We start from the raw sequence: 25655 nt of genomic DNA, 5'->3' as shown, positions 1-25655 counted from the left end.
TGATGTTTCTTAAATTTCTTTGATGATTTCATATCATTCTATATTTATTGTTGATTATAAAAGTAATACATGTTCATTAGAGAAAATCTGGAAAATGGAGAAAAAGATAAAAAATAAAATCAAATACCGCCCTCTTACCATTCAGAAAAAACCTTTTTAACAGTTTGGTGTAGCTCCTTCCACATTTTTTGAATCCATTAAATAACAACTTTTTTTTTTTTAGATTTTTAAAAAATTTATTTATTTGACAGACAGAGATCACAAGTAGGCAGAGAGGCAGGCAGAGAGAGAGAGAGAGAGGGAGGGAAGCAGGCTCTCTGCTGAGCAGAGAGCCCAATGCGGGGCTTGATCCCAGGACCCCGAGATCATGACCTGAGCCGAAGGCAGAGGCTTTAACCCACTGAGCCACCCAGGCGCCCCTAAATAACAATTATCTGTTCTTATTACTATTATGACTACAATTTGTGACTCCCATTTTTTTTTTCACTTATTCTTCTCGCTTTAGTGAAATTTTTGAGAACTAAGATTTGGTAAGGTGTCTCACCTGGGGTGTCTCTTCATACTAGAATCAAAATGGACTCTAGCCAGCTGCCCGGGGTAATATCCTTGGACGTCCTTTCCCTGATGAGTGATGAATATACTAGTAGAGAAAGTAAGAGGGGGATTAAAAAAAAAATAAAAAAGAAGTTACTACCATTAGTTCTTTACAGAAGAATGCCACTTGTGGTCTGATAAAAAATTCCATGCACTTTGCCCCTGGTTCCTGGCAAGGAGCTCTTGAAACCCATGGAATTTCTTTCTTGACGGGAATATCTTCTGTTACCATTTTTCAGGATTTGGTTCTCAAGATTCATAAGGAAATATTTGTCTTGTCAGGTATTAGTTTCAAAATATGAGAAAAAGAAACAAGAAGCCATATAAAACCAGGGGGGCAAATGCTGATAATTGTTGCAATGTGAAAATGGATAAATGGGTGTTTCTTATGCTGATTTTTTTTTTCTACTTTGGGTAGATTTACAAACTTTCACGAGTGTTTTGTTTTTGTTTTTTAAATTGTGATGATTAAGCGTATGATGCAAGAAATGAACAAGCTTAATGCATAGGGCGCTTTGGGCTGGAGGAGGAAGCCTAGCCCCGCTGGGGAGGGTTGGGTTTTGAGGAAGTTTTGAGGCAACAAAGGGGGTAGGAAGTGTTTCTGGGTGTGAAGGTGAGACAGGGCGGATAGCTGAACCCCTAGAACTGGGGGCAGACAAGGCGAGACGAGGTGCGGTGAGGCGCGGTGAGGGTGCGGTGGTGCCCAGACCTCACCTTTTGAAGGACATCTTATTTTATAATCAATTACTTTTCCTCATAGATTATAGTCCCTGCAATATGTAGTTATTTAAGAATTGCATGTAGTTGGATTATGTTATTTGCAGATTTTATTTCAGAAGAGCAGGAGGAACATTACAAGATATTTGTTATAAATAAAGAGAGCATTGTGTCTTGAGAGGTTGAGAACCACTCTTCTAGGTGACACGGAATCTTGGTAGCATTTTTAAGAAGATGAAAGGCTTAGGGACATTTTTATTCTAGAAAGATCTTTTCCAGTGGCAGCGTGGACCACAAAGTGGAGGACCATTGGACTAGAGGTATAGAGACTGGCCAAGAGGCAATGGTAGTCACTGACTACCGGAGAAACCCTGAGCTGTGTGGAGGGAAGTGGGGGTAGGCAAGTAGGATGGAGAAGAGATTCTAGGTGAGGCGAATTTTAGAAGCCAAGACGTGGCCAGGGTTGGGATCCGTGTGGAGTGTGTGGGGGCCGGTGGGAACCTCGCTGTCTAGAAAGTATGAAAGGCAAGCACTGTGAACAGGGTGGGTCTGCCTGTCTCGGCAAACAGGACCTCAGGGAGCTCTGATTTTCAGAAAATCACAGGCTGTCCGGACCTGCCCCATGGCTGGGATGATGTGACTGAGCCCTGAAGAGTACATAATAGCAGGGATTTAGTCATACAGAGCGGGAGGAACTGGCACAATAACACGGAAAAAATGACATTTCTGAGCGCCTGGGAGAGGGACTTTCTTGGGCACCATCCCGTTTCTGAAGCGCTACCTTGGAGAGATGACCCTAGGGCCGTGTTATGGTTTGTTAAGAACCCAGGTGGGGTTCCAAAGCCACACTGCTTTCTCACAGTTGCTGTGCCATTTCCAGTAGGCTGAGTCTTGACCATGGGTTCTTCCCTAGCATGCATATAACCAGTGCCTGCTGTATACAGGTGAGTCACCTAAGCCCTGCTCCTTGAACGTAGTCTGCCAAAGCTGTTTTGAGAATGGAGAAGCCCTTCTTTGCCAGCACTGGGTAATAAGCCCTGCTCGCCATCCCTGGGGAATCTCTCTTGGTGGGTTTTGGCCCAGGAGTCGAGAAAGGAAGGGAAAGTGTGTGAGTGGGTGCTGGAGGGAAGTAGGGCTGGGTGGAGAAGCAGAATGGTTTGGGGAATAAAGGGCGGCTTTTGCCTCCAACTCTTTGGGTAGACTTTCCAAGCACCTTGTGTGACTAACTTCAGCTCAAACAGGAGAAAGCTCCCTGGCAGGAGCTTAATGAGGGGCAATGCCCACCCTGGCCTGCCAGCCCGTGTTCCCAGAGGCCTCACCATAGCTGGCCTCTCCTGAGAGGCTTGGGAGAGGACCTGGCTGAGGAGACGTGCCGGGCTCTGCTTAGGCCCATCCGTTAACTTGGCTCTCAAGATTCCTGAACAAGTTGTAGGAAGGTCTTTCCTTCTCGTGTGGGAGCAGGAGTCCTGCTTTGTCTGATTCCCCCACACATTGTTTAGCAGTCTCTGACAGCTTAGCTCTTTCAGGTGACATGTTCTGTCTAGGCGAGAGCCAACCTCTCCCCTGGGCGGGTGCATGTTGCCAGAGCAGAAATCTGGGCTTATCCATGGACAAAATTCAGTATGTACAGGAGAAGCCAAGAGTGTTCATCCCTCAAGAACCTGGCCCCAAGGCCGGAGGTGGCCCATGCTCCTAAGTGACCGTCCTCTGTTATGTCTGTGTTGAGCCTCAGGCTTTAGGAAGGTGATCTCATCTAATTCCCAGTCACGTTGCCAGGTAAATATTATGAACACCCTGTTACAGAACAGGAGATTGAGGCTCAGAAAGGTCAAGTGGGCTCTCCGAACATCACCTGCCTGGTAAACGCCAGATCAAACCCCATTCGCTGAACTCCATGGGGCATCCAGAGTCATCTCCGTGTACACAGGATGGCTTTTTTCCAGAAGAGTTCAGTGCTATTTCTATAGGAACTCTGGGGTTCTCTCACAGGCAGATAGGAAGTAGAGGTCATGCACCACAGGAAGAGGAGAAGGAATAGTGCGGCCCTGATGGATACGGCCTTCCATTCAGTGAGACAATTCCCCATTGAAGGCCCTACTGTGGCCGCCATGGGCCAGGTGCTAGGGACACAGTGATGATAAATACTGTCTTCTACCCAAGAGTTCATGATCTGGTAGGGAAACCACACTCAGGCACTAACTCATCACACACAATGAGTAAGCGCTGGGCCAGTCAGGAACAGGCTCAAGGGAATGAGTCACTTAGAGAGGACGTGAGCAAGTCAGCACAGAGGATGGGACAACACCATGCCTGCTCTCCCATCTCCCAGACTCGTTATCCCCTCAAGGAAGAGGGGACCCTCAGGTTCCCTGTCAGTAAAGTGTGGGGCACCATCACCCCTTTGGAATGACTCCATGAGTCAACCAGACGATGTGAACATCCTTGGTGATCTGTGGTAGGTGCTGTCATGGCTCTGGGAAGGAACAGCTGCCTCTGGGTCTCCCAGACACCACTTCAGGTGGTGTTTTAAAAATCCATCTTATGTTTGACAGAAATTTGCTATCTTTTCTCTTCCACACTGCACTGTGCTTCCTCAATACGAAGCAATCGTTTTGGGAGCATCCTGTGCTTTGTAGACCAACCTGGCCCTCAGCCCTGCCTGAGTGGGGCCTGTCGCCTGGGGGTGACAGCAAGTCACATTTGCATCTGATACAATTCTTAAGGGAGCTGTGTGAGCCCTTGAATATTTAATTTTATCAGGTGCCCCTGCCAGTGTGTGATTCCATTTTCCCTCACGAGGAGCCAAGATTTGGGTGTGTAGGGAGGGACCCGATGTTGTCTGAGAGGAAGGAGGAGGTCCGTGCCTTCCACAGCGACTGCCAGTCAGCAGGATGCCAAGCCACAAATCTGTGACAAGATACTCACTGATTCATGTTCATTTTTTTTTTTTTTCAACAAATGCGCACTGAGGAACTACTGCTTGTGGCCGTCGGCTCCGCAGAGGTGACAGTGGTGGGCAGAGGGGGGCAAACGAGCCCACCCCAGGGACCTCCCTGGACATGCAGCCAAGTGCAGGGATCAAGAGCACAGATGTTGGGGCCAGACCCGTGGCTTCAAATCCTATCTCTAGGATTGGGACAGTCACTTTACTCCATGCCTCAGTTTCTCCTCTATACCGCACAGTCGTTGTGAAGATGAAATGAGCGAATATGCGCTGGGTGTGAGCAAGGCGGGCCTGTTGGGGGAACAAAGGAAAGACAGTAGGAGGGAGGAGGCTGAAGCGGGGGCAGGGCCAGTTCACGGAGGGCCGTATAGGCCCCAGCAGAGTTTCGATTTTATGCCACATGCAGTGCCTGGAGGGTTGCCTGCAACGGAGGGCTTTGATCCAATTTACATTTCATGGAGCGCCCTCTGGAGGACGGGAGGGAGGAGGACAAGAGTGGGCAGTTGGCTGTCGGTGATGGGGAGAGGCAGCTGAGTGTGGGAGATAACATTTCAGAGGTACCACTGAGTAACTTCATGAAGGGTTGCCCCCCCACCCACTGTTGCAGAGATCAATGGCGTCAAGTCCACGAGGACCAGCTCCACCGTGAGTACGGTGGGGAGGCTGGGACCCCAGCCTAGTTCAAGCAGCCTGCCTCCTTGTGGGGCTCCGATGGATGAGCACAGAGAACAGAATCCAGCGCCCCCCCGCCTTTAGGACTTCATGGACCCCCTGCCTCCTGCACTGCGTCCTACCCTAACCCTCAGACTCCCCACAGGCTGGCTTAGGCCAGGCCCAGTGACTCTGACTTGGTTCCACAGAACTCCAGGCAGCAGCATCTGGGGGAGGTCTGTTTCCATTTTGCCCAGGATGACCCACAGTTAAATAACCCGACAGTGGACAAGACAGGCCTCAAACACACTCAGAAAGACCAAGGGCTTGTGGGGAGGCAGAAACTGGGAAATACAGGAACCCATCCCTGTCTTCCTCCAGTTCTTCCTCCTGTGGGTTAAGGGTAGTCTGGAGCCTGTCCGAAGAGGACTCACAGTATCTAGGAACAAAGCATCCTTTCGCTGCCCCTACTTCAGTAATTTCTGGAAGCAGAAGGACTTATCTTTGTTGACTAAACATTGTTAAAAATAACTAGATACAAAAACAAAACATGAGGCTTACTTGAAACCACGAAGCCAAAGAGGCTGACCCCGAAGTCACTTGCTATGGGAGAGTTCCTGCCTGAATTTCATAGCTTCTAACCCTTTGCAGACCCCATGGCCAGTGGTGAAGGGAAGGCAAGGTTAGGATCTATAGATTATTATCCACTATCTCTCAGCAATGAATTTAGCACAGTAAAACACATCTAGGACTTGTTAGTCTTGGGCCATCTATGAATCGGGAGAAAGCATAAAAATCCTACTTAGTTTCAATCTGTTCAACCACCCCCCCATATGGCAGAAGGATGAAGGAGTCTGTTTGATTCCAAGCAGAGTAAAGGGCCCCCCACTAAAATGTGGGCTTTCCAAGCAAAAACCAATATCCTTCCCTCTTCGGGGAGTTCGAAGTTGCCTGTTTGCTTGGATTTTACCATGAGTGTGGGATTTTTTTCTTTAACTTTCCCCAAACCCAAAGAAATGTCACTGGAACCTCTGGGAGCAGCTGTCAATCAGAGAGCAGCAGGTGAGCAAGTTGGCCCCCCAGGTGTCCGACTGCCCCAGAGCAGCTCTGGATGGCATCTCTGTCTGCAAGGACATTACCTGGGTGGGATCACTGGGCGGCGGTCAATAAATTCTCGAAGACGGATGGCAGCCATGATGGATGGGAATCTAAAAAATATTACAGAGTGAAGGTCGATATTGCAAATCCATACACACTACATACTATATATCATATTGTGTGAACATACTCTACCATCCATTTCCACGCAGGAGCTGTCTAGTGCCACCAAGTCTGTCTTGAAAGAAATAACAGTAAGAAAACTGAGGAGTGGATAGACTAACCATGGCTTTTGCAAAAAAAGGACAAAAAAAAAAAGGTGAAAAACATAAGCCAATACATACAGATATGCTTTTTTTTTTTTTTAATAGAAACTACTGGGGCACCTTGGTGGCTCAGATGGTTAAAGGTCCGACACTTGATTTTGTCTCAGGTCATGTTCTCAGGGTCATGAGACTGAGCCCCACATCAGGCTCTTCGCCCAGCAGGAAGTCTGCTTGTCTCCCTCTCCCTCTGCCCCTCCCCTTGCTCTCTCTCTAAAATAAGTAAATAAATCTTAAAAAAAAAAAAAAGTAAAATAAAACCAGAAACCACTGAGCTGGTTCTCACCCTGATTAGGGTGCCTTCCTACTACATAAGCTTGCAGGCTCTGTGTTTCACACCCAGAATCCCTGGCACCTAGAGCTCTGGATAGGAATTAGACTCCTCCCACCCCACAGACTGGACTGAGACTCAGTAGGTGGAAACAAGACCGAGGCCACTGACTGCTGCTTGGAACTTTTCTACTGGCAGGCAAGGCTGGGAAGCTGTGGTATGGTGAGTTTCTCCAGCATTGGGTGTCAAGAGGCAAGTGTATTGAAGGCAGTGGCTGAACCCTGCTGTCCATCTTTGGGAGTGTGGAGCGGGTGCTGCAGTGGCAGTGGTGGCGGCTTTGGGAGGAGGTTCTGGAAGCAGCTTCCTGAGTAGGGCCCAGGTAGCTGCTCCCACGATGGGTCAGTTTTGTGGAGGCGTTCTAGAAGCTTCTTGAAGGCCTTCCCCAGAGTTTGTTTCTCATTTTCCCTTCAGTGGTTTTGTAAGTGGCTCATCCTCTACATCAAACTTCTTGTGTTTCCCAGATGTGAACATACAATACATATTGTTTCTAGGCTCAAATTCATATTGCATTGGTCACCTACTGGAGAAGAAGACTTGCCACAGAAGACTACTCCATCTAAATATTCATTTGAAATGTGACAGGATACAAAATCAATGCACAGAAATCAGGTACTTTCCTATACACTAACAATGTTTAACTGTAGAAGGAGAAATTAGAGAATCGATTCCATTTACAATAGCACCAAAAACCATAAGATACCTTGGAATAAAGCTAAACAAAGAGGTGAAGGATCTATACTCTAGAAACTACAGAACACTTACAAAAGAAATTTAAGGAGAGACAAAAAGATGGAAACATTCCATGCTCATGGATCAGAAGAATAAACATCGTTAAAATGTCTATGCTGCCCAGAACAATCTATACTTGCAACGCCATTCCAAACAAAATACCAATGGCATTTTTCAAAGTTCTGGAACAAACAATCCTGAAATTTGTATGGAACCAGAAAAGACCCCAAATCACCAAGGAAATGTTGAAAAAGGAAAACAAAGCTGGGGGCATCACGTTGCCTGATTTCAAGCTATATTACAAAGCTGTGGTCACCAAGGCAGCATGGTACTGGCACAAAAACAGACACATAGACCAATGGACACTTACACCATTCACAAAGATAAACTCTAAATGGATGAAAGACCTCAATGTGAGTAAATGGATGAAAGACCTCAATGTGAGACAAGAATACATCAAAATCCCAGAGGAGATCATAGGCAGTAACATCTTCAACCCCAGCCATAGCAAATTCTTTCAAGACATGTCTCCAAAGGCAAGGGAAACAAAAACGCAAATGAACTTCAGGGACTTAATCAAAATAAAAAAGTTTCTGCACAGCAAAGGAAACAGTCAACAAAACAAAGAGGCAACACACAGAATGGGAGAAGATATTTGCAAATGACACTATAGATAAAGGGCTGATATCCAAGACCTATAAAGAACTTCTCAAACTCAACACCCAAAAAACAAATAAGTAAAAAAAATGGGCAGAAGACATGAACAGACACTTCTCCAGAGAAGATGTACAAATGGCTAACAGACATATGAAAAAATGTTCATCATCATTAGCCATCAGGGAGACTCAAATCAAAACCACACTGAGATACCACCTTACACCAGTTAGAATAGCAGAAATTGACAAGGCGAGAAACAATAAATGTTGGAGAGGTTGTGGGGGAAGAGGAACCCTCTTACACTGTTGGTGGGAATGCAAGTTGATACAGCCACTTTGGAAAACAGTGCAGAGTTTCCTCAAAAAGTTAAAAATAGAGCTACACTATAAACCAGCAATTGCACTACTGGGCATTTAACCCAAAGATACAGATGTATTGAAAACAAGGGCCATATGCACCCCATGATCATAGCAGCAATGTTCACAATAGCCAAACTGTGGAAGGAGCTGAGATGCCCTTCAATAGATGAATGGATACAGAAGATGTGGTCCATATATACAATGGAATATTACTCAACTATCAGAAAGGATGATAACCAACATTTTTATCAGCATGGATGAAACTGGAGGAGTTATGCTAAGTGAATAAAGTCAAGCAGAGAAAGTCAATTATCATATGGTTTCACTTACTTGTGGAACATAAGGAATAACATGGAGGACATTAGGAGAAGGAAGGGGAAAATGAAGGGGGGGAATCAGAGGAAGAGATTGCATGGAGCACCAGGTGTTACACACACAATGAATCATGAAACACTACATCAAAAACTAAGGATGTGGGGCGCCTGGGTGGCTCAGTGGGTTAAAGCCTCTGCCTTCGGCTCAGGTCATGATCCCAGGGTTGTGGGATCGAGCCCCGCATCGGGCTCTCTGCTCAGTGGGGAGCCTGCTTCCTCCTCTCTGCCTGTCTCTCTGCCTAGTTGTGATCTCTGTCCAATAAATAAAAAATCTTAAAAAAAAACACAAACAACAACAACAACAACAAAAAAAACTAAGGATGTACTGTATGATGACTAACATAATAAAAAATTAATTCATTCATTAAAAAAATAAATATTCACTTGAGAAAAAGTCAAGACTGGGGAAACAAAGGGAATTCCTGGTGGACAGAGGAGGGACAAAGCCTTACTCTTTTATGGTTTACCTTTTGTGCACCTTATAAATTTTGTACTGTGTTCATATTATATGTGTATAGAGACAGCTGGGCCTCTATTTGCATAAACATGTCGAAGAACAGTGTAGCAGGAGAACACCGAAAGGAGTCTCACACCCTACCTCTGGGCCCCTCACATTCACATGTTATACCCTGAACCCAAAGCCGTGGTACTTGAGGGCGGAGCCCTTGGAAAGTATTGGAGGTGGAGCCCCCATGAACAGAGCTAGTGCTCTTAGGAAAGAGACCCCAGAGAGCTCAGCCCTCTTCCTGTCACGTGGGGAGCCAACAGGAAGTTGGCAGCCTGCAGTCCAGCAGAGGGCTCTCACCAGAACTTGACCACACGGGCGCTTTGAACTTGGACTTCCAGCCTCCAGAATTGTGAGAAATATATTTCTGATGTTTAGAAACCACCCATTCTGCAGTAATTTGTTATGGCAACTGGAACAGACGAAGGCCCCTCGCTCTGTACACTGTTGATTACAATACCTCTCTGGAGTGTCAAGTGAGCAATAATGCGTGTGTGTGTTCTGTAACCAAAACAGCAACTTTGAGAAAACAGAAATTTGAGTTTCTACCTACGGGCATATATTAAGTGTCAGGTGATATGAATTAACTAACTTCTCTGAGCCTTCTAGAAACCCTGTGAAGTGGTCCCACTACATTACTGACAAGAAACCTGAAGGCTTGAGAAGTAGAGTAACTTGTACAAGGTCACTGAGGAATCAGGATGGGAACCCATTTGGTTCCAGAGACAGTTATCTTGAGAGTATTCTTAAGCTATATTGAACAACCCCAGGACACCCTGACCACCAGCCAAAACAAAACTGGGACAGCCCCCAGGTGGCAGTAACTGGGAGGGAGACAGGTTTCCCTGGGAGAGAAAACAGTGTATGGGGCCTCCCTCTCCCCTACTCTAGTCAACATCAGTCAACGTATTGCCCACAGGCCAGCTAGCTGCGTTCTGTCACGTCTGAGTGTGTTTTTCAAGCAACTCGAACATTTTCAAGCCAGATTACATTGTCACAGACTATTTGGCTATCCAATGGAACCTGTTCATTATATAATGTTTTTTTCTTTTTTCTTTTAGCCCTTGTGTGATTATTAGGAAAAAAATAAAAAGGGAAGAAAGGACAGAAGAGAAAATTTGAGTAAATACCATCGAGCTCTTGCCTAAACTCGGAAAGCTTTGTGACTGCTGCTGGGCTTTTCCTTCACGAGAAGTGACATGCTGGAGAGAAGAATGCAAGATATTCAGGACATTTGTGCCTCATGAAGACAACACTGCGTCTGCCATTCACGATAGAGTGATTGCTCAGTGCCTAGAAATTCTGAATCAACACCAGAGGGAATAAGCCAGGCCCGGGCTGCCATGCTTTGGCCATGCCACAAAAACATTTTCAGAAGAACACATGAACAGCCCGCATGGAGTCTAAGCATAAGCTCCCGGAATCATCGGAAGACGTTGTCTGGCAATGGTTGTAACCTGTCTTTCTGCATCTTTAGGAAACTGGGCTACCACATAGATACCAAGTCACATCTTGTGTGATTAGTTGTCATCTCTTGAACGCAGAGGAAAATGTCGTGTGCAGGAAGACATGTCAGTACATTTTATTTTAGTCAATCTTAAAAAATAGGTTTGCATGCCAAAGCTGAATGAGATAATTATGAACACATGTTAAACTTGCCATCATTTCCATGCTCACAGCCAACCCTGCACAACCACTGTTCTCGGCACCCTGAACAACGTAACGAAAAAAAATCTATGTAATTTTAATTAGTCGCCTCAGTAGAAGCTTCTTTCTCAGCTGTACCCCAAATAAAATTTTTCAGAGCAAACGTGAGTTCTCTCTGTATCCTCCTCACACATTTCATTCAACTTCAAATTAGCCTTAGGGAACCTTACAGACTTTTCTTTTTTTTTTTTTTTAAGATTTATTTATTTGAGAGAGGGGGAGGGGCAGCAGGAGTGACTCTTAGGAAGACTCCCTGCTTACCGTGAAGCCCGACTCAGGGCTCAGCCTCATGACCCTGAAATCATGACCCAAGCAGAAACCAAGAGTCAGATGCTTAACCAACTGAGCCACCCAAGCACCCAAATGTTTTTCTTGTTTTAAACTGAAAACATAATTATGCTCAGAGTAAACAATGCTGTAAAATAATATTAAAATTATCCACAAACAACTGTTTTCATTTTTTATAATCTATATATATGCAAATACTTAAATTCTTGACCCCAGCAGACATGCTATTTTATATCCTTTTTTTGATAAGATATGAAAAGTTTACCATGTTGCTATAGAGTGTACTTAATTCTAATATTTAATGTTCCTTTATATTGGTTGGTGAGGTCCACCTTTCACTTTATTTAAACTAGTACCCCATTCCATTCCCATGCCCGAACTTATCCATGCTCTATGCTTTGTTTCCAAAACACTCATCAGTATCTGCTATATTGCATGTTTATTTATGTACCTTATTTATGTCTGTCCCCCTGCTGGAAAGTAAGCTCCAAGAGGGCAGGAAAGTGTCTTTTGTTCTCATAGCTATATCCCTAGGAGCCAAAGATAATAACTGACATATGGTGGGCATTTCATAAATGTTTACTGAGTAACTGAATATACCATAATTTATGAAACCCAGCTGTAATGTTGGACATTTGGTCATGCTGGCATAACTATATTTGATTCTATGGAATTTATTTCTTAAGATACATTTGTAAGAATGAGATAAAATTTGGGCGTCCTCATAACTCCTATTTAGAATTTTAACCACTTCCAGTTAATTAACACTGGCCCATAAACCATTATGGTTAGACTCCCAGGACACGGAAATTAAAGTTTAACAATAGAATTTTTTATTATGCTGAAGTTCAGGAGGTGAACTAAGGTAACGCACTTGATCTTAGCCAAAAGTCCAACTGAAAAGAAGCAATTAAACTAAGGTAAACGAGTATGAGATATACATTGCAAGAAACTTCCTCAGCCTTAATAGTCAAGATACTGACTTCAGAAAAAAAGATATAAGATTTATCTTGTCAGGGAACTTGGGTGACTCAGTGGGTTAAGCCTCTGCCTTCGGCTCAGGTCATGATCTCAGGGTCCTGGGATTGAGCCTGCTTCCCCCCATCTCTCTGCCTGCCTCTTTGCCTACATGATCTCTCTCTCTCTGTATCAAATAAATTACAAAAATTAAAAAAAAAAGATTTATCTTGTCAACTTTCTCATCAACTTTTGGAAATTATAGAATATTTCCTGGATTACATCAGAATTCTGTAAAATAGAATAACAGTCAAAAATCTGATTAAAAACCCGTGATAAAAATTTATGGTAAAATTTCTCAGCCAGCCATGAGGGAATGTTTTCAACCTAGTAAGAAATATCTATAGAAATGTATAGCTAACATCATACTTAATAGTGAAAGACTGATTTCCTCCTAAAAATCAGCAACAAAGAAAGGATGTCTCTCTCACCATTCCTACACAGAGCAATAAGGCTGGAGTGGGAAATATAAGGCATATAGATGGAAAGGAAGAAAACTGTCCCTATTTACAAATGATATAATTGTCTATGTAGAAAATCCCAAGAAGCCTACAAACTCTTAGAAAATCCCAAGGAGCCTACAAACAAACTCTTAAAACAAATAACTGTTTTTAACAAGATCATAGGATACAAGATCAACACATATAATTGCATTTCTATACTTTACTTTTTAAAAAGATTTTATTTATTTATTTGAGAGAGAGAGAGAGCATGAGTTGAGGGCAGGGAGAGGGGGAAGCGGGCTTCCTGCTGAGCAGGGAGCCTGAAGAGGGGCTCGAACCCAGGACCCTGGGATCATGATCTGAGCCAAAGACCCTTAACCAACTGAGCCACCCCGCTGCCTTACATTTCTATACTGTAAATAAATAATTGGAACCAAAATTTAAAACGCAATTACTGGGGCACCTGGGTGGCTTAGTCAGTTGAATGTTCTACTCTTGGTTTAGGCTCAGGTCATGATCTCAGGGTCATGAGACTGAACCCCACATGGGGCTCCTCACATAACACAGAGTCTGCTTGTCCCTTTCCTTCTGCTCCTCCCCATCACCCCAACTTCTCTCTCTCACATAAATAACTAAAAAAAAAACCCCACAAATATTTACAGTAGCTAAAAAAAAGAGAGAAACATTATTCACCAGTCTAACAAGACGTGTACAGATGCTGGATGCTGAAGGCTAAAAAATGTTGATGGAAGAAATCAAAGATGATCTGAGAGATACACTATGGTCATGGTTTGGGAGACTCGACAGCACAAAGATGACAATCTCTCCACACTGATCTGGTTTATCTGGTCAAACTTCCCAGCAGGAGTTTTTGTAGATGTAGACCAGTTTATTATAAAGTTTATTTGGAAATGCAAGGGAACTAAAGTAGCCAAAACAATTTTAAAAAAGATCAACCACCCTCTGTTGAAAAGGGATGGAAGAGACCTCATTCTGAGGGAATGCTCGTTATCCCCCCAACTGTTGGCACGCACACTACTTCACTCAGTCCTCATAGGAGTCCTGATCATATCCTGAATATCTAGAAGATGTTAAATTTCATGTTGAAGGTTACACAGCCACTAAACAAGCAAAAACCCACAAATCTGTCTGACTCCAAGACCCTTCGCCTTCTGCTACAGTGCCACTGATTCATTGATTCACTCAACAGATACTGATTGATCTGTATCTACAACAACTGCTTGTTGTAGTAGATACAGATCAACTACCTTTGCTTGGCACTGCACTAGGCGTGAGGGAAAAAGCATTTAGCAAGAGACATGTGGTCCTGCTCTTATGTTACTTACCTGGTGGAAGAATTGAAGTCAGATATTAATCACAGTGTTGCACAAGTTGATACGCAATCAAAGCTCATAGCTGCTGAAACAGAATCCTTGACAAGTTACCTTTCCAGTAGTTGAATGGCCATGCCCCACCCCCACTCCCAACCCCCTCTTTCATAATTTTAAAGGAAAAGGCTCCAAGAACAGATGTCTCACCTGAACATTTTCCCTGATATAAAGCATGTGATACGCTTTCCTCATGGATATCGGCTTTCTGAGGTTTACAATTTTAAGTTGGCATCAATTTTTATGGTAGAAAAGAGCTAAAAATATTATTTGTTACGTCAGAGGTTAGGTCCTCCCAGTATGGTAGTGAGTGGAACCAGTAGTAACTGCCTGGTAAGGTTAGTCAGCTTGTGAACCTCAATTAAATAACTAGCTTGTGAACCTCAATTAAATAACTAGCAAGTTTTATCATTTAATTAATCTGTCCAAAGAAGGGGAAGAGGCAGGCTATTGGACAGGGTCCCAAGATTCTGTTATTTATTGGTAATTTGGGGAAAAGTCAAGAAATAGGGAGAGGCATTTAAACTGGTATATAAGCCACAACAATTGGTTTTCTAGATGTACTTCATAACCCCAGAGTCCTGGGGGCCTCCTTACTTTGGAGGTGTGATACAGGTAAGCAAGGTATTGGGGGGAGTTGGCCCCCTGGGGATATCCATCCCCTAGTGCCATCTTCTAGAAGTCCTCTTCTCTGGGTTCCAGAGTGGTCAGATGCTTAACCGACTGAGCCACCCAGGCATCCCTAAAGACCTCATTTCTAAGAAAAAAAAATGTTGAGCTAAATCTGCTCAATAATTTGAAGCTGAGAGGTATGCATATTCCCTTTCTGAAAGATTTCTTGGCTTTTCAAAATGCTTTGCCACAGAGTTTCTTTAATTGTGAGCGGTTATCTCCAGAGCATCCAAAATTCAACCAGCTATTTAGTAATGCAACCACTAAGTGAGAGGAGAGACGTTTGGGTGGTAATGACCAGACTGGTGTTACCTGCTTGGGCTGCAGTGCGTAGAACCTTCTTTGTTCTTAAAGGCAGTCTTCTGAGGACAGCGGTTATTTCAGCTGCCTCCTGGTGTTGGATATCCTGCAAAGGCACACTGCAGAGTTATAGGACTTGATCCTTTTACATCATTCAAAGGGTATTGTGATGCACTGTGGGATAGAAAATTCAAACGGTATTGTGATGCACTGTGGGACAGAAAATTTTACTAGGTGATGCTTTTCAGGTCTCAGCCCTATAAAAAGTAGGGATGCTTTGGTCTCCATGAGAGCCTAGCTGCACTAGGAAGAAAGGGTGAAAAATCAGTATGGAAAAGAAAACCATGTGGATATATAACCCAGACTGTTTAAGCACTAGAACTTTCTTTTCTGTAAAGATTATTCCAAGGACAACATAAGGTTAAAGATCTGGGTGGTGTTGTATTAGGAAGTAACGCCCTCTGCAAGCTAGAATTGAGGAAGTAGGGTACACAGGGGACAGATGAGTCTGAGACTAGACTAGGCTCCATCCAGGAAGGAAGCCGCCAAAGGAAGCTTTTAATTGTTTACAAATACAGTTTACAATTGTTTACAATCCATGGAATGTAATTGTTTACAATCCATGGAACGTCACAGTAACACTACTACATGCAAGTCATAATTGCAACACTACTAACAGCAAGTCATAACCTCAGAAGAACAGAATGACAAGTGTGCTCATTCAAACCAATCTTTACCAAAAATAAAAACACATGAAACAACATAAAACCCCAGTGTTTTTTGCAGTAGGCTGGCCTGGATACAGAAACACCTCTCAGTTGAATAGTGTTTGCAACTAGGAAATAGTGTTTGCAACTAGCCCATACAATTTTAGGTTGTACATAGGAGAGAGCATATGTACCCTAGCCTAGGGACTAGGGTAACTCCCACTGGCAGCCTCGCTCACATGGAACAGACACGATAGTTGTTTAATACCAAATTCTTGGTGACACTGCACTTTGTTGAAAGTAGAAAAGTAGGGAAAATTTAAAGATACAAACAGAAGCAACACACTGGGATTACACTAATAGAAATGATACATGGTTCTCATTTGTTGCGTAAGCACCTTCTATTGCCAGGCACTGTGTTAACTGTTTGAGACCATCTCAAACCCCAATCATGGCTGTTGAAGGTAAATATCTCCATTTTCCATGAAGGCTAAGAGAGGCTAGGGGACTTGCTTGAAGTCACACAGCCAGGCTGTAATAAATCCAGGATTTGAATCTAGCCTTGTCTGACACTGAAGCCCAAGTTGAATTACATTTTCATTAAAATATGTTAATTTTTAATTCTAAGAATAATAATCCATGTACTCCATGAAGGAAACAAACAAACAAAATATCCTCATGTTATTCATGGAAATATATCTGGCAATACAAAAAAAAAAATGCAAAGAAAAAGTTAAAAAATGAACATAGATCTCCCAAGTCAAAAATTATTGGTGTCCAAGATTAGTGAATGTCAGTTTAGACATCATTCTGAATATATGAACAGATTGACATTAAGAGTTAGATAGCTGAGGGACGCCTGGATGTCTCAGTCGGTTAAGTGTCTGTCTTCAGCCCATGTCCTGATCCCAGGGTCCTGGGATTGAGTCCCACATCAGGCTCCTTGCTAAGCGGGGAATCTGCTTCTCCCACTCATTCTCTCTTGCTCTCTTGCTCTTGCTCGCTCTCTCAAATAAATAAATAAAATCTTAAAAAAAAAGAGTTAAATAGCTGAGTTAGGGAAAATGGTGGAGTAATAGGACCCTAAGTTTACCTTGTCCCATGGATACAACTAGATAACAGTCACATCAGTGTAAATAACCCAGAAAATGACCTGAAGATTAGTGGAACAAAGTCCACAACTAAATGGAGAGAAGAGGCCACATTGAAGAGGGTAGGAAGGGCAGAGTCCCAGCAGGGAGCTAAATAGACCATGGTCCTCAGCAGGAGGGAAGAAGCTGCAGTCTCAGACAGGGAAGAGAAACTGACCTTCGCAGCCTGGAGCCCACATGGTGGAGACAAATCCCCACAGCAGCTGGCTTTGAAAACTAAAAGGACCAAATTTCTAGAGTTCTTTCACCTAGAGGGACTTAAATCCTGGAACCTTAAAAATCAGTAGGCTCTGGTCTGGGAGAGCCTGGAGGGTGGTTGGAAACAGTCCCTACCCTTAAAGAGCATGACAAACAGCTCCTAAAGACACAGCTTAGAAACAGCAGCAGTTTGAAAAATGCCTGGTGCATAGGGGAGGAAGACTTATTTATTAATCACAGAGCAATTCCACCTGCAGGAACCAGTGGGGAGCTGTCATTCACTACCTAATTTGCTTACACTGTGCCTCACTGCCTCCCCCTGGGTTTGTCTTAGTCCCTACTGTAGCTCCCCTCCCCCAGAAGACCCATGCAAACCTTTTCAGTACTTTTCCTGATCACACACTTTGCAGGGCCTTGATCTCTGTGGCAGTGACCTGTCATCTCCCATGGCTATGCACACACCTTGTTAAAACTGTGTGCCTCACCTATGCACACTTTCCAGATTGTACCAGCTGGACCCGCCTTGGCACAGGAGACACATTCCTTCTGGCAAAGGACCAGCTCCACCTTGTTAAAGTTGCTCACTCGGCCCACTACTTTCAAGAGCTGACTTTCCTCACACATAGAAACAGACACAGAGAGTTAGACAAAATGAGGAGACAGAGAAATATGTCCCAAATGAAAGAACAGGACAAAAATCACAGCAAGAGATCTGAACAAAACTGAGATAAGTAACATGTCTGATAGAAAATTTATAGCACTGGTCGTTAGGATATTGGATTTGAGAAAACACTGGAGAATATCAGTGAGACCCTTAACAAAGAGATTAAAAAAAAAAGACAAACCAATAACCAGAGATGAAGAACACAGTAATGGAAATTAAAGTACACTAGGCAGAATAAATGGCAGACTAGAAACAGAAGAACAAATCAAAAACCTGGAGGACAGAGTAATGGAAAATAATCAAGCTGAGCATGTGAGAGAAAAAGTAATTATGCAAAATGAGAATAGACTTAGGAAACTCAGTAACTCTATCCATGGTAATAATATTCCCATGATAGGGATTTAGAAGAAGAAGAGAAAGGGGACAGAACATTTATTTGAAGAAATAATACCTGAAAATTTCTCTAATCTGGGGAAGGAAATAGAAATTCAGGTACCGGAGGCACAGAGATCCCTTAACAAAATCAACAAAAGGAGATCCACACCAAGACACACAGTAATTAAAATAGCAAAGAGTAGTGATAAAGAAAGAATTTTTAAAGTGCCCAGAGGAAACAGTTACATACAGGGGAAAATCCATAAGGCTATCAGTGGATTTTTCAACTTTGCAGGCCAAAAAGAGTAGCATGATATATTAAATGTATAACTTGCAGCCAAGAATATTCTATCCAGCAAGGATAGAATAGAAGGAGTGATGATGAGCCTCCCAGACAAACAAAAGTTAGAGGAATTCATACCACTAAACCAACCCCATAAAAACAGTTAAATGGGGGATGCCTGGGTGGCTCAGTTCTTAAGCATCTGCCTTGAACTTAGGTCATGATTCCAGGGTCCTGAGATTGAGCACTGCATCAGGTTCCCTGCTTGGCGAGAAGCCTGCTTCTCCCTCTCTCACTCTCTCTGCTTGTGTTCCCCCTCTCTCTTTGTGTCTTTCTCTGTCAAATAAATAAATAAAATCTAAAAAAAAAATGTTAAAGGGGACTCTCTGAGTGGAAAGGAAAGACCATAATTAAGAGTAAGAATAGTAGGAAGCACAAAAGCAGTAAAAATAAATAATCTATAATAATCAGTCAAGGGGTTCATAAAATAAGAGGACGTAAAGTATGACACTATATACATAAAATGTGGGGTGAGGGGAGAGGAGTAAAGGATGGGTTCAAACTTAAGTATTCATCAACTTAATATATACTGCTATATACAGAAGACTGCTATATATTCATTATATACAAATCTTACGGTAACCACAAATCAAAAACCAGTAATAGATATGCAAAGTATGAAGAGAAAGAAATCCACATATATCACTAAAGAAAGCCACAAAGCCAGGAAAAAGAGAAAGACACGAAAGGATAAAAAAAAAATCTATAGAAACAACGATAAAACAAGTAACAAAATTACAATAGGTACATACCTATCAATAATTACTTTGAATGTAAACAGACTAAATACTCCAATCAAAAGATGTAGGGAGACAGAATGGATAAAAATCAAGACCCATCTATATGCTGCCTACAAGAGACTCATTTTAGACCTAAAGATTGAAAGAATGGATGGACAAGTATTTATCAGATAAATGGAAATGAAATGAAAGGCAGGGTAACAATGCTTGTATCAGACAAAGTAGACTTTAAATTAAAGACTACTGTAAGAGACAAGGAAGGACACTATATAATCATTAAGGAGAAAATCCTACAAGAAGACATAACAATTGTAAATATTTATGCACCCAACACAGTAGCACCCAAATACAGAAAACAGCTGATAACAAATATAAAGAAATTAATTGATAGTAATACAATAATAGTAGGGGACCTGAACACTACATGTGCATCAGTGGACAGATAATCAGAACAGAAAATCCACAAGGAAACAGTGCCTTTGAATGACACACTGGACCAGATTGACTTAACACATATATTCATAATGTTCCATCCTAAAGCAGCAGAATGCACATTCTTTTCAAAGGCACATGGGACCTTCACCAGAATAGATCACATATTGGGCCACAAAAACCAGTCTCAACAAATTCAAAAAGATCGCAGTTATATCATACATCTTTTCTGACCACCATGCTATGAAACTAGAAATGGACCACAAGAAGAAATCTTGAAAGAGCATAAATACACAGAAGTTAAATAATATGTTAGTAAACAATGAATGGGTCAACCAAGAAAAAATTAAAAAAATTCATGGGGGGACGCCTGGGTGGCTCAGTTGGTTAAGCAGCTGCCTTTGGCTCAGGTCATGATCCCAGCGTCCTGGGATCGAGTCCCACATCGGGCTCCTTGCTTGGCGGGGAGCCTGCTTCTCCCTCTGCCTCTGCCTGCCATTCTGTCCACCTGTGCTCGCTCTCTCTCCCTCTCTCTCTGACAAATTAAAAAAAAAAAAAAAAAACTTAAAAAAATTCATGGAGACAAATAAAAATGAAAACCCAATGCTCCAAAATCTTTGGGAAGGAGCAAAAGCTGTTCTAAGAGCGAAGTTATTGGCAATACAGGCCAATCTCAAGAAGCAAGAAAAATCCCAAATACACAACCTAATCTTACACCTAAAGGAGCTGGAAAAAGGGCAAAAATCCCAAACCAGCAGAAGGAAGGAAATAATAAGTAGTTTTATGCCATATATATATATAAATATAAAAATACAAATCAAGTAAGTTTACAAACATTTGACTAAAAAATATGAGTAATCTACACAGTAGAAGAGGTTGCATGGATTTTAGGTCACTGTAAATCCCTCTAAAAATAAGGACTTCTTGTGCATGAAGATGCTAATTGATATGAATTTCTTCAAGCTCATGCCAAGCTCAGTGACCTCTAGTATATAATCCTTTATTCTCTCTTCAGCTTTAAAATGTCCTCCATTTCCCCCCTGGGTTTTGTAAATATCAAACTATTTCTTCTGGTTAGAAGAGGATTAGTGGGATCCTCCTGTAAAATTTGGTCATAAAGCTATTTATCATTCCACCACATCATATTGTCATTTGATTGTCTCAAAAGGTCAAATTTTCAAGGTTATCCTGACTACTATCCAGGGAAGCAATCATCACATTTCTTATTATACCCAAATCTTATCTTCGAATTTAGAAGCATATTCTTTAAGAAACTCTTTCCCAGGATCACTGTTAGCTCACTGTTTGGGCGTCATCCTCTCCCCACTTAGGCTCAAGTTTCTCCCCGTGGTGACATCAGAGAGCTCTGAGATCTTCCTCAACTTCACAGAATATCTAAATATTTTCTTAAAATAATACATTTCTCATAATTCAGATGGCATAGAAAAATGTGGCTAAGAACATTAGAATAATATGAAATCCTTCAATCTGGGGACACTACTGTTACTATTTGATCTCATTAATTATATTACAATTATTATGGGACATGGTGCCATGGTACGCTTAGACTCCCAGGAAGATAGGTACAAAAGAAATCCTGGCTTCGAGTGACCCACGCTATGTTCTAGGACAGAGACGGTGAGCTGAGTATTCCTCACCTATTTTCCTGAAACATCCCCTCTCCTCCCTCCTTTTGAACACAGAGCCAGCCCTACATGACAGGTTTCCTGGCCATTCCTCTGCTGACTTTGCTGGCTTCCTCTACTTCTCTGGTCTGAAGGTGACTTTCAGATGGGTGATGAGCTCTTTAACTACAAAAAGGGTGATAATCCATGTGGTGGAGAATGTGGTGTCCCATCCACATTCTCTCCTTCAAGACTGAAGCGTTTCCATACCTGCTTAGAGTGTGTGTTGCCTCTTGATAACTCAAGTTCAATCCCTCTCCAAGGATTGCCTTTGGCCAAAGGAAACTGTCTTCCGTGCTTAAGGCTCCCACTTGCAGGCAGCCTGCCTCCAAGGACCGGTCAGCAGAAGGACACAAAGGCCCCTGGCCTCAGTGTGGACAATTCTGTAGGGCTGTCCCAGCTCCAATGGTCCCTGTGGAATCAGCTGGCTGAGGTCATACTGTAGTGTCTGAGTTCATTTTCTCATTTTCTCCCTCTACCCAATCCTGGTCCTTTTGCTCTATTACAGGGATAGTTCCTGAGACTATTCCCCAATAAGTCACCTCCATGAAATTCTCTGTCTCAGAGGTCTCCCCCACCCACCACCCGCCACCAGTGAACCTGATTTGAAAGAGTTAGCTCAAGAAAGCTGACCTTGAACTGAATATCGAAATTGCATTGCCCACTGGCAGGCTATGGGTGAGGACCTCCACACTGGTGGTAAGTGGAACAAGGATGGCCCCAGGCTTTCTGTGGTGGAGCAGTTGTTAAGACTTTCCTTACTGGGGCACCTGGGTGGCTTAGGGGGTTAAGCCTCTGCCTTTGGCTCAGGTCATGATCTCAGGGCCCTGGGATTGAGCCCCACATCGGGATCTCTGCTCAGTGGGGAGCCTGCTTCCCGCTCTCTCTCTGCCTGCCTCTCTGCCTACTTGTGATCTCTCTCTCTCTCAAATAAATAAATAAAATCTCTAAAAAAAGAAAAGACTTTCCTTACTGTACAAAAGGATAGGATTTGAGTAGGATAGAACACTCTGGCAGGTGCAGTCTATCTTAGGCATTTGAAAGGTTAGAGGAATAAGTAATTATAAGGCAATGAAATTGGATGGCTCTTGATGAGTACCTATATATTTTGCAGTAAGACAGTGAACCTTTCAGGGTGATTAACCATGAATTAGGCAAAATGTGAAAGCAGAATACCCCCTTCGCAGCTTATGGAGCGACTGATTTGCTCTAGCAGGAGGGTAGAAACAGGTGAGACTCAGGATCAGTTCTGAAATCTAAGGGTAGCAGGGTCCCAGAGAGCAATACCAAAACTTTGCTATGACAATGTCAAGGTCATGGTTGAAAAAGGAGTGGCAACCTAAGTTTTGGGATAAGGAAAAAGAGGTCATTACACTTCAGGACCTTGAAAACTCAAGACTCGTTTAAATTCTCTGGGCCCGTGGAGGTGGCCTACTCCTCTCTGTTAAGGGTTGTTGTTCCTCCTTTCCTTGATGGTGAGGAGAAAATGCAGAGCTCCCCTGCCCCTTGCCATCAGAACCTACCCTCTTCTCCCCTTCTGGCCACGAGATTAATGAGACCAGGTAACAACATCACATGTGGGGAAGTGCAGAATCTGTTGAGAGGAAAGACAGTGAGTCAAAAGCATAGGACCTGAACCCTAATCATAAGGTAAGATAGACAAGCTTATGTATTCTCCAAATACATAAGGCCTGAACTCTTTTTAAAAATGATGAAGTTCAAGAAAGATAAAGAAAGGCTGAGAAACTCTTCTAGATCAAGAAGAGTAGACATGACAATAACACTGGTCTGGCTGGATCTTAGCTCAGTTGAGGCAGATTACATCTCCTGGATCCCCATTTAGGGTTGAGGTTCTAGTGTCCCAACTGAAACTATTGCCTTCTGAAAGATCATAGTTCAGTTCCTCCCCCCAAGAATGTCTTTCAACTAAAAAGAGTGGCCTCTGTGAAGATTACCACACCCTTTCTGGGGCAACCCATGTCCAGTGAGTGGTTAATATGGGGTTCGGAAGTCTAGCCTCCTGGCCCCAGTTTGGGACATCTCAGAAGTTCCATTCTAGCCTTGGAGCATTGGCTGGGGCCTCTGTGGCAACTAGGTCACCGTTCAGCATTCAGCTTGTCCACTTGTCAGATCCTGTAAGTATTGCTCCTTGAGCACACAGTAACAAACTTCCTTAGGCAATTTCTGCCTCAGAGAGTGTTGCCCGGAAAGCTCTGTCTAAGGAATGCACCCAAAGGCAAAATTCCTCTCCCCTTAGAAGAACCACAAGCCCTCTATGCTCCTTCTGCCTCCAGTCAAACGCTGGGGAAGGGATGGGGCATGACCATTAGATACTCTTCCGGTAGAAGAGGGCTTAAAAGAAGATGCAGGACAAAGAAAATGTTTCTTTGCAGTGATTCAGAAATTATTCTCAAGTTTCTGGTGTCCTGAAATCTTCTTTAAAAATTCAAAATTCCACACTAATCATCAGGGAAATATCAACCTGAAGCACAATGAGACATCACCTCATACCTGTGAGAATATCTAGCATAGAAAAGATAAGAAGTAAGTGTGGGAGAGGATGTGGAGAAAAAGAAGCCCTTGTGCACTGTTGGTGGGAATGCAAACTGGTGCAGCTATTGGGGAAAACAGTATTGGAGGTTCCTCAAAAAATTAAAAATAGAGAGGCACTCTGACTCTTGATTTTGGCTCAGGTCATGATCTCAGGTCATGGAATTGAGCCCGGTGTCAGACACTGCTCTCAGCTTGGAGTCTGCTTGTCCCTTCCCCTGCTCTGTTCTTTCTCTCAAATAAATAAATAAATAAATAAATAAATATTTTAAAAATTACAAATAGAATCTCCATATGATCCAGTAATTCTACTAGTGGATATTTACCCAGAGAAAATGAAGACACTAATTTGAAAAGACATATGCACCCCAATGTTTATGGCAGTATTATTTACAATAGCTAAGATATGGAAGCAACCCAAGTGTCCATCTACACATGAATGGATAAAGAAAATGTGGTATATATCTACAATGGAATAGCACTCAGCCATAAAAAAGAATGAGTTCTGGCCATTTTTAACAACATGGATGGACCTGGAGAGTCTGATATCAAATGAAATAAGTCAGAGAAAGAGAAATACCATATGATTTCATTCATATGTGGATTCTAAAGACAAAAGAAACAAATAAACAAACAAAAAGCAGAATCAGACCTATAAATATGGAGAACAAATTTATGGTTGTCAGAAGGGAAGGAGGTGGGGGATGGGCAAAATGGATGAAGGGGCGAGGGAGATACAGGCTTTTAGTCAGGGAGTGAACAAGTCATGGGAATGAAGGGTACAGCATAGGGAATGTAGTCAATGGTCTTGTAATAGCATTCTGTTGTGACAGATAGCAGCTACATTTGGCAATGTAAGGTAGACACTCATCAAATCACTGTGTCATACACCTGAAACTAATGTAACATTGTGTGTCAACTATACACAAATTAAAAAAAAAAATTCCAAAAATTTCAGAGCTCTCTAACACAATATGCCTCTAACAATTTTCATGAGTTAAAAAAAGGATTAAGGGTTATACACTCTCAGTTATAAAACAAATGAGTCACAGAGATGAAAAGTACCACATAGAGCATATAGCCGGTAATATCATAATAATGCTGTATAGCAACAGATGGTGACTACACTGATTGTGGTGAGGATAGGGTCATGTATGGAATTGTCCAGTTGCTATGTTGTACATGAGAAACTGATGTAACAGTGTATAGCACCTAGACTTCAATTTTAAAAAATAACAAAATTAAAATAAAAATTTCCCTTGTCAGCCAAATGCTCCATAATATTTCAGCTGGACCTTTCAGGTACTCCTTCCTGCACTGGCCCCAAGCGAAGGAGGAAAACCAAGGTGGTGCAAGGTCAGACACAGGCCAGGACGGAGCTCTGCCGGTCGACTCTGTACTCTGGCTATAATAAAGTAGGACACTAAAAGCTACCATGTGAGGCTCATTCCCATCAGGATTTTAAGAGATTATGCCTGTGGCAGCCCTCCGATAGTTAGCAAAAGTTAATTATAATTATATAGGTCAGGACCAGCCTCAAGAACTAGGTAGAATAGGCATGTCACTCTGCCTCATTGACATAAATCTGTCCTGTAAGACACTTTGCACACTGGGAACTTTCCCTGTTTCATTTAGAAAATTTTCAAACTCACAGAAAAGTTGCAGGAATAATGCAGAGAACATCCATGTACCTTCCACCGTGTTTTGCGGGTT

The 25655-nt window shown here is 42.7% G+C and overlaps 1 protein-coding gene across 3 annotated transcripts in view; it reads right to left on the bottom strand.

Annotated features, from left to right (window-relative positions):
- The window catches only part of C15H1orf100 (chromosome 15 C1orf100 homolog), a 28923-nt gene extending 13722 nt beyond the window's left edge, over window positions 1-15201 (bottom strand). The window contains exons 1-4 of one of the 3 annotated variants that reach the window (XM_047705835.1): window positions 15110-15201; window positions 14084-14156; window positions 6046-6114; window positions 545-640 (exon numbers count right to left, since the gene is read on the bottom strand). In XM_047705835.1, the coding sequence (XP_047561791.1) occupies window positions 545-640; window positions 6046-6101 (152 nt within the window). In that variant the 5' untranslated portion in view covers window positions 6102-6114; window positions 14084-14156; window positions 15110-15201. The remainder of the gene's footprint in view (window positions 1-544; window positions 641-6045; window positions 6115-14083; window positions 14157-15109) is intronic. The other 2 variants (XM_047705836.1, XM_047705838.1) reach the window with 2 other exon arrangements.
- Window positions 15202-25655: the final 10454 nt, after the last annotated feature.

This window comes from Lutra lutra, chromosome 15 (genome assembly GCF_902655055.1).
Source record: "Lutra lutra chromosome 15, mLutLut1.2, whole genome shotgun sequence".
Taxonomy (NCBI): domain Eukaryota; kingdom Metazoa; phylum Chordata; class Mammalia; order Carnivora; family Mustelidae; genus Lutra; species Lutra lutra.
Note: the sequence above shows the minus strand (reverse complement) of the source record. Positions and strands in the feature narration are given on the sequence as shown.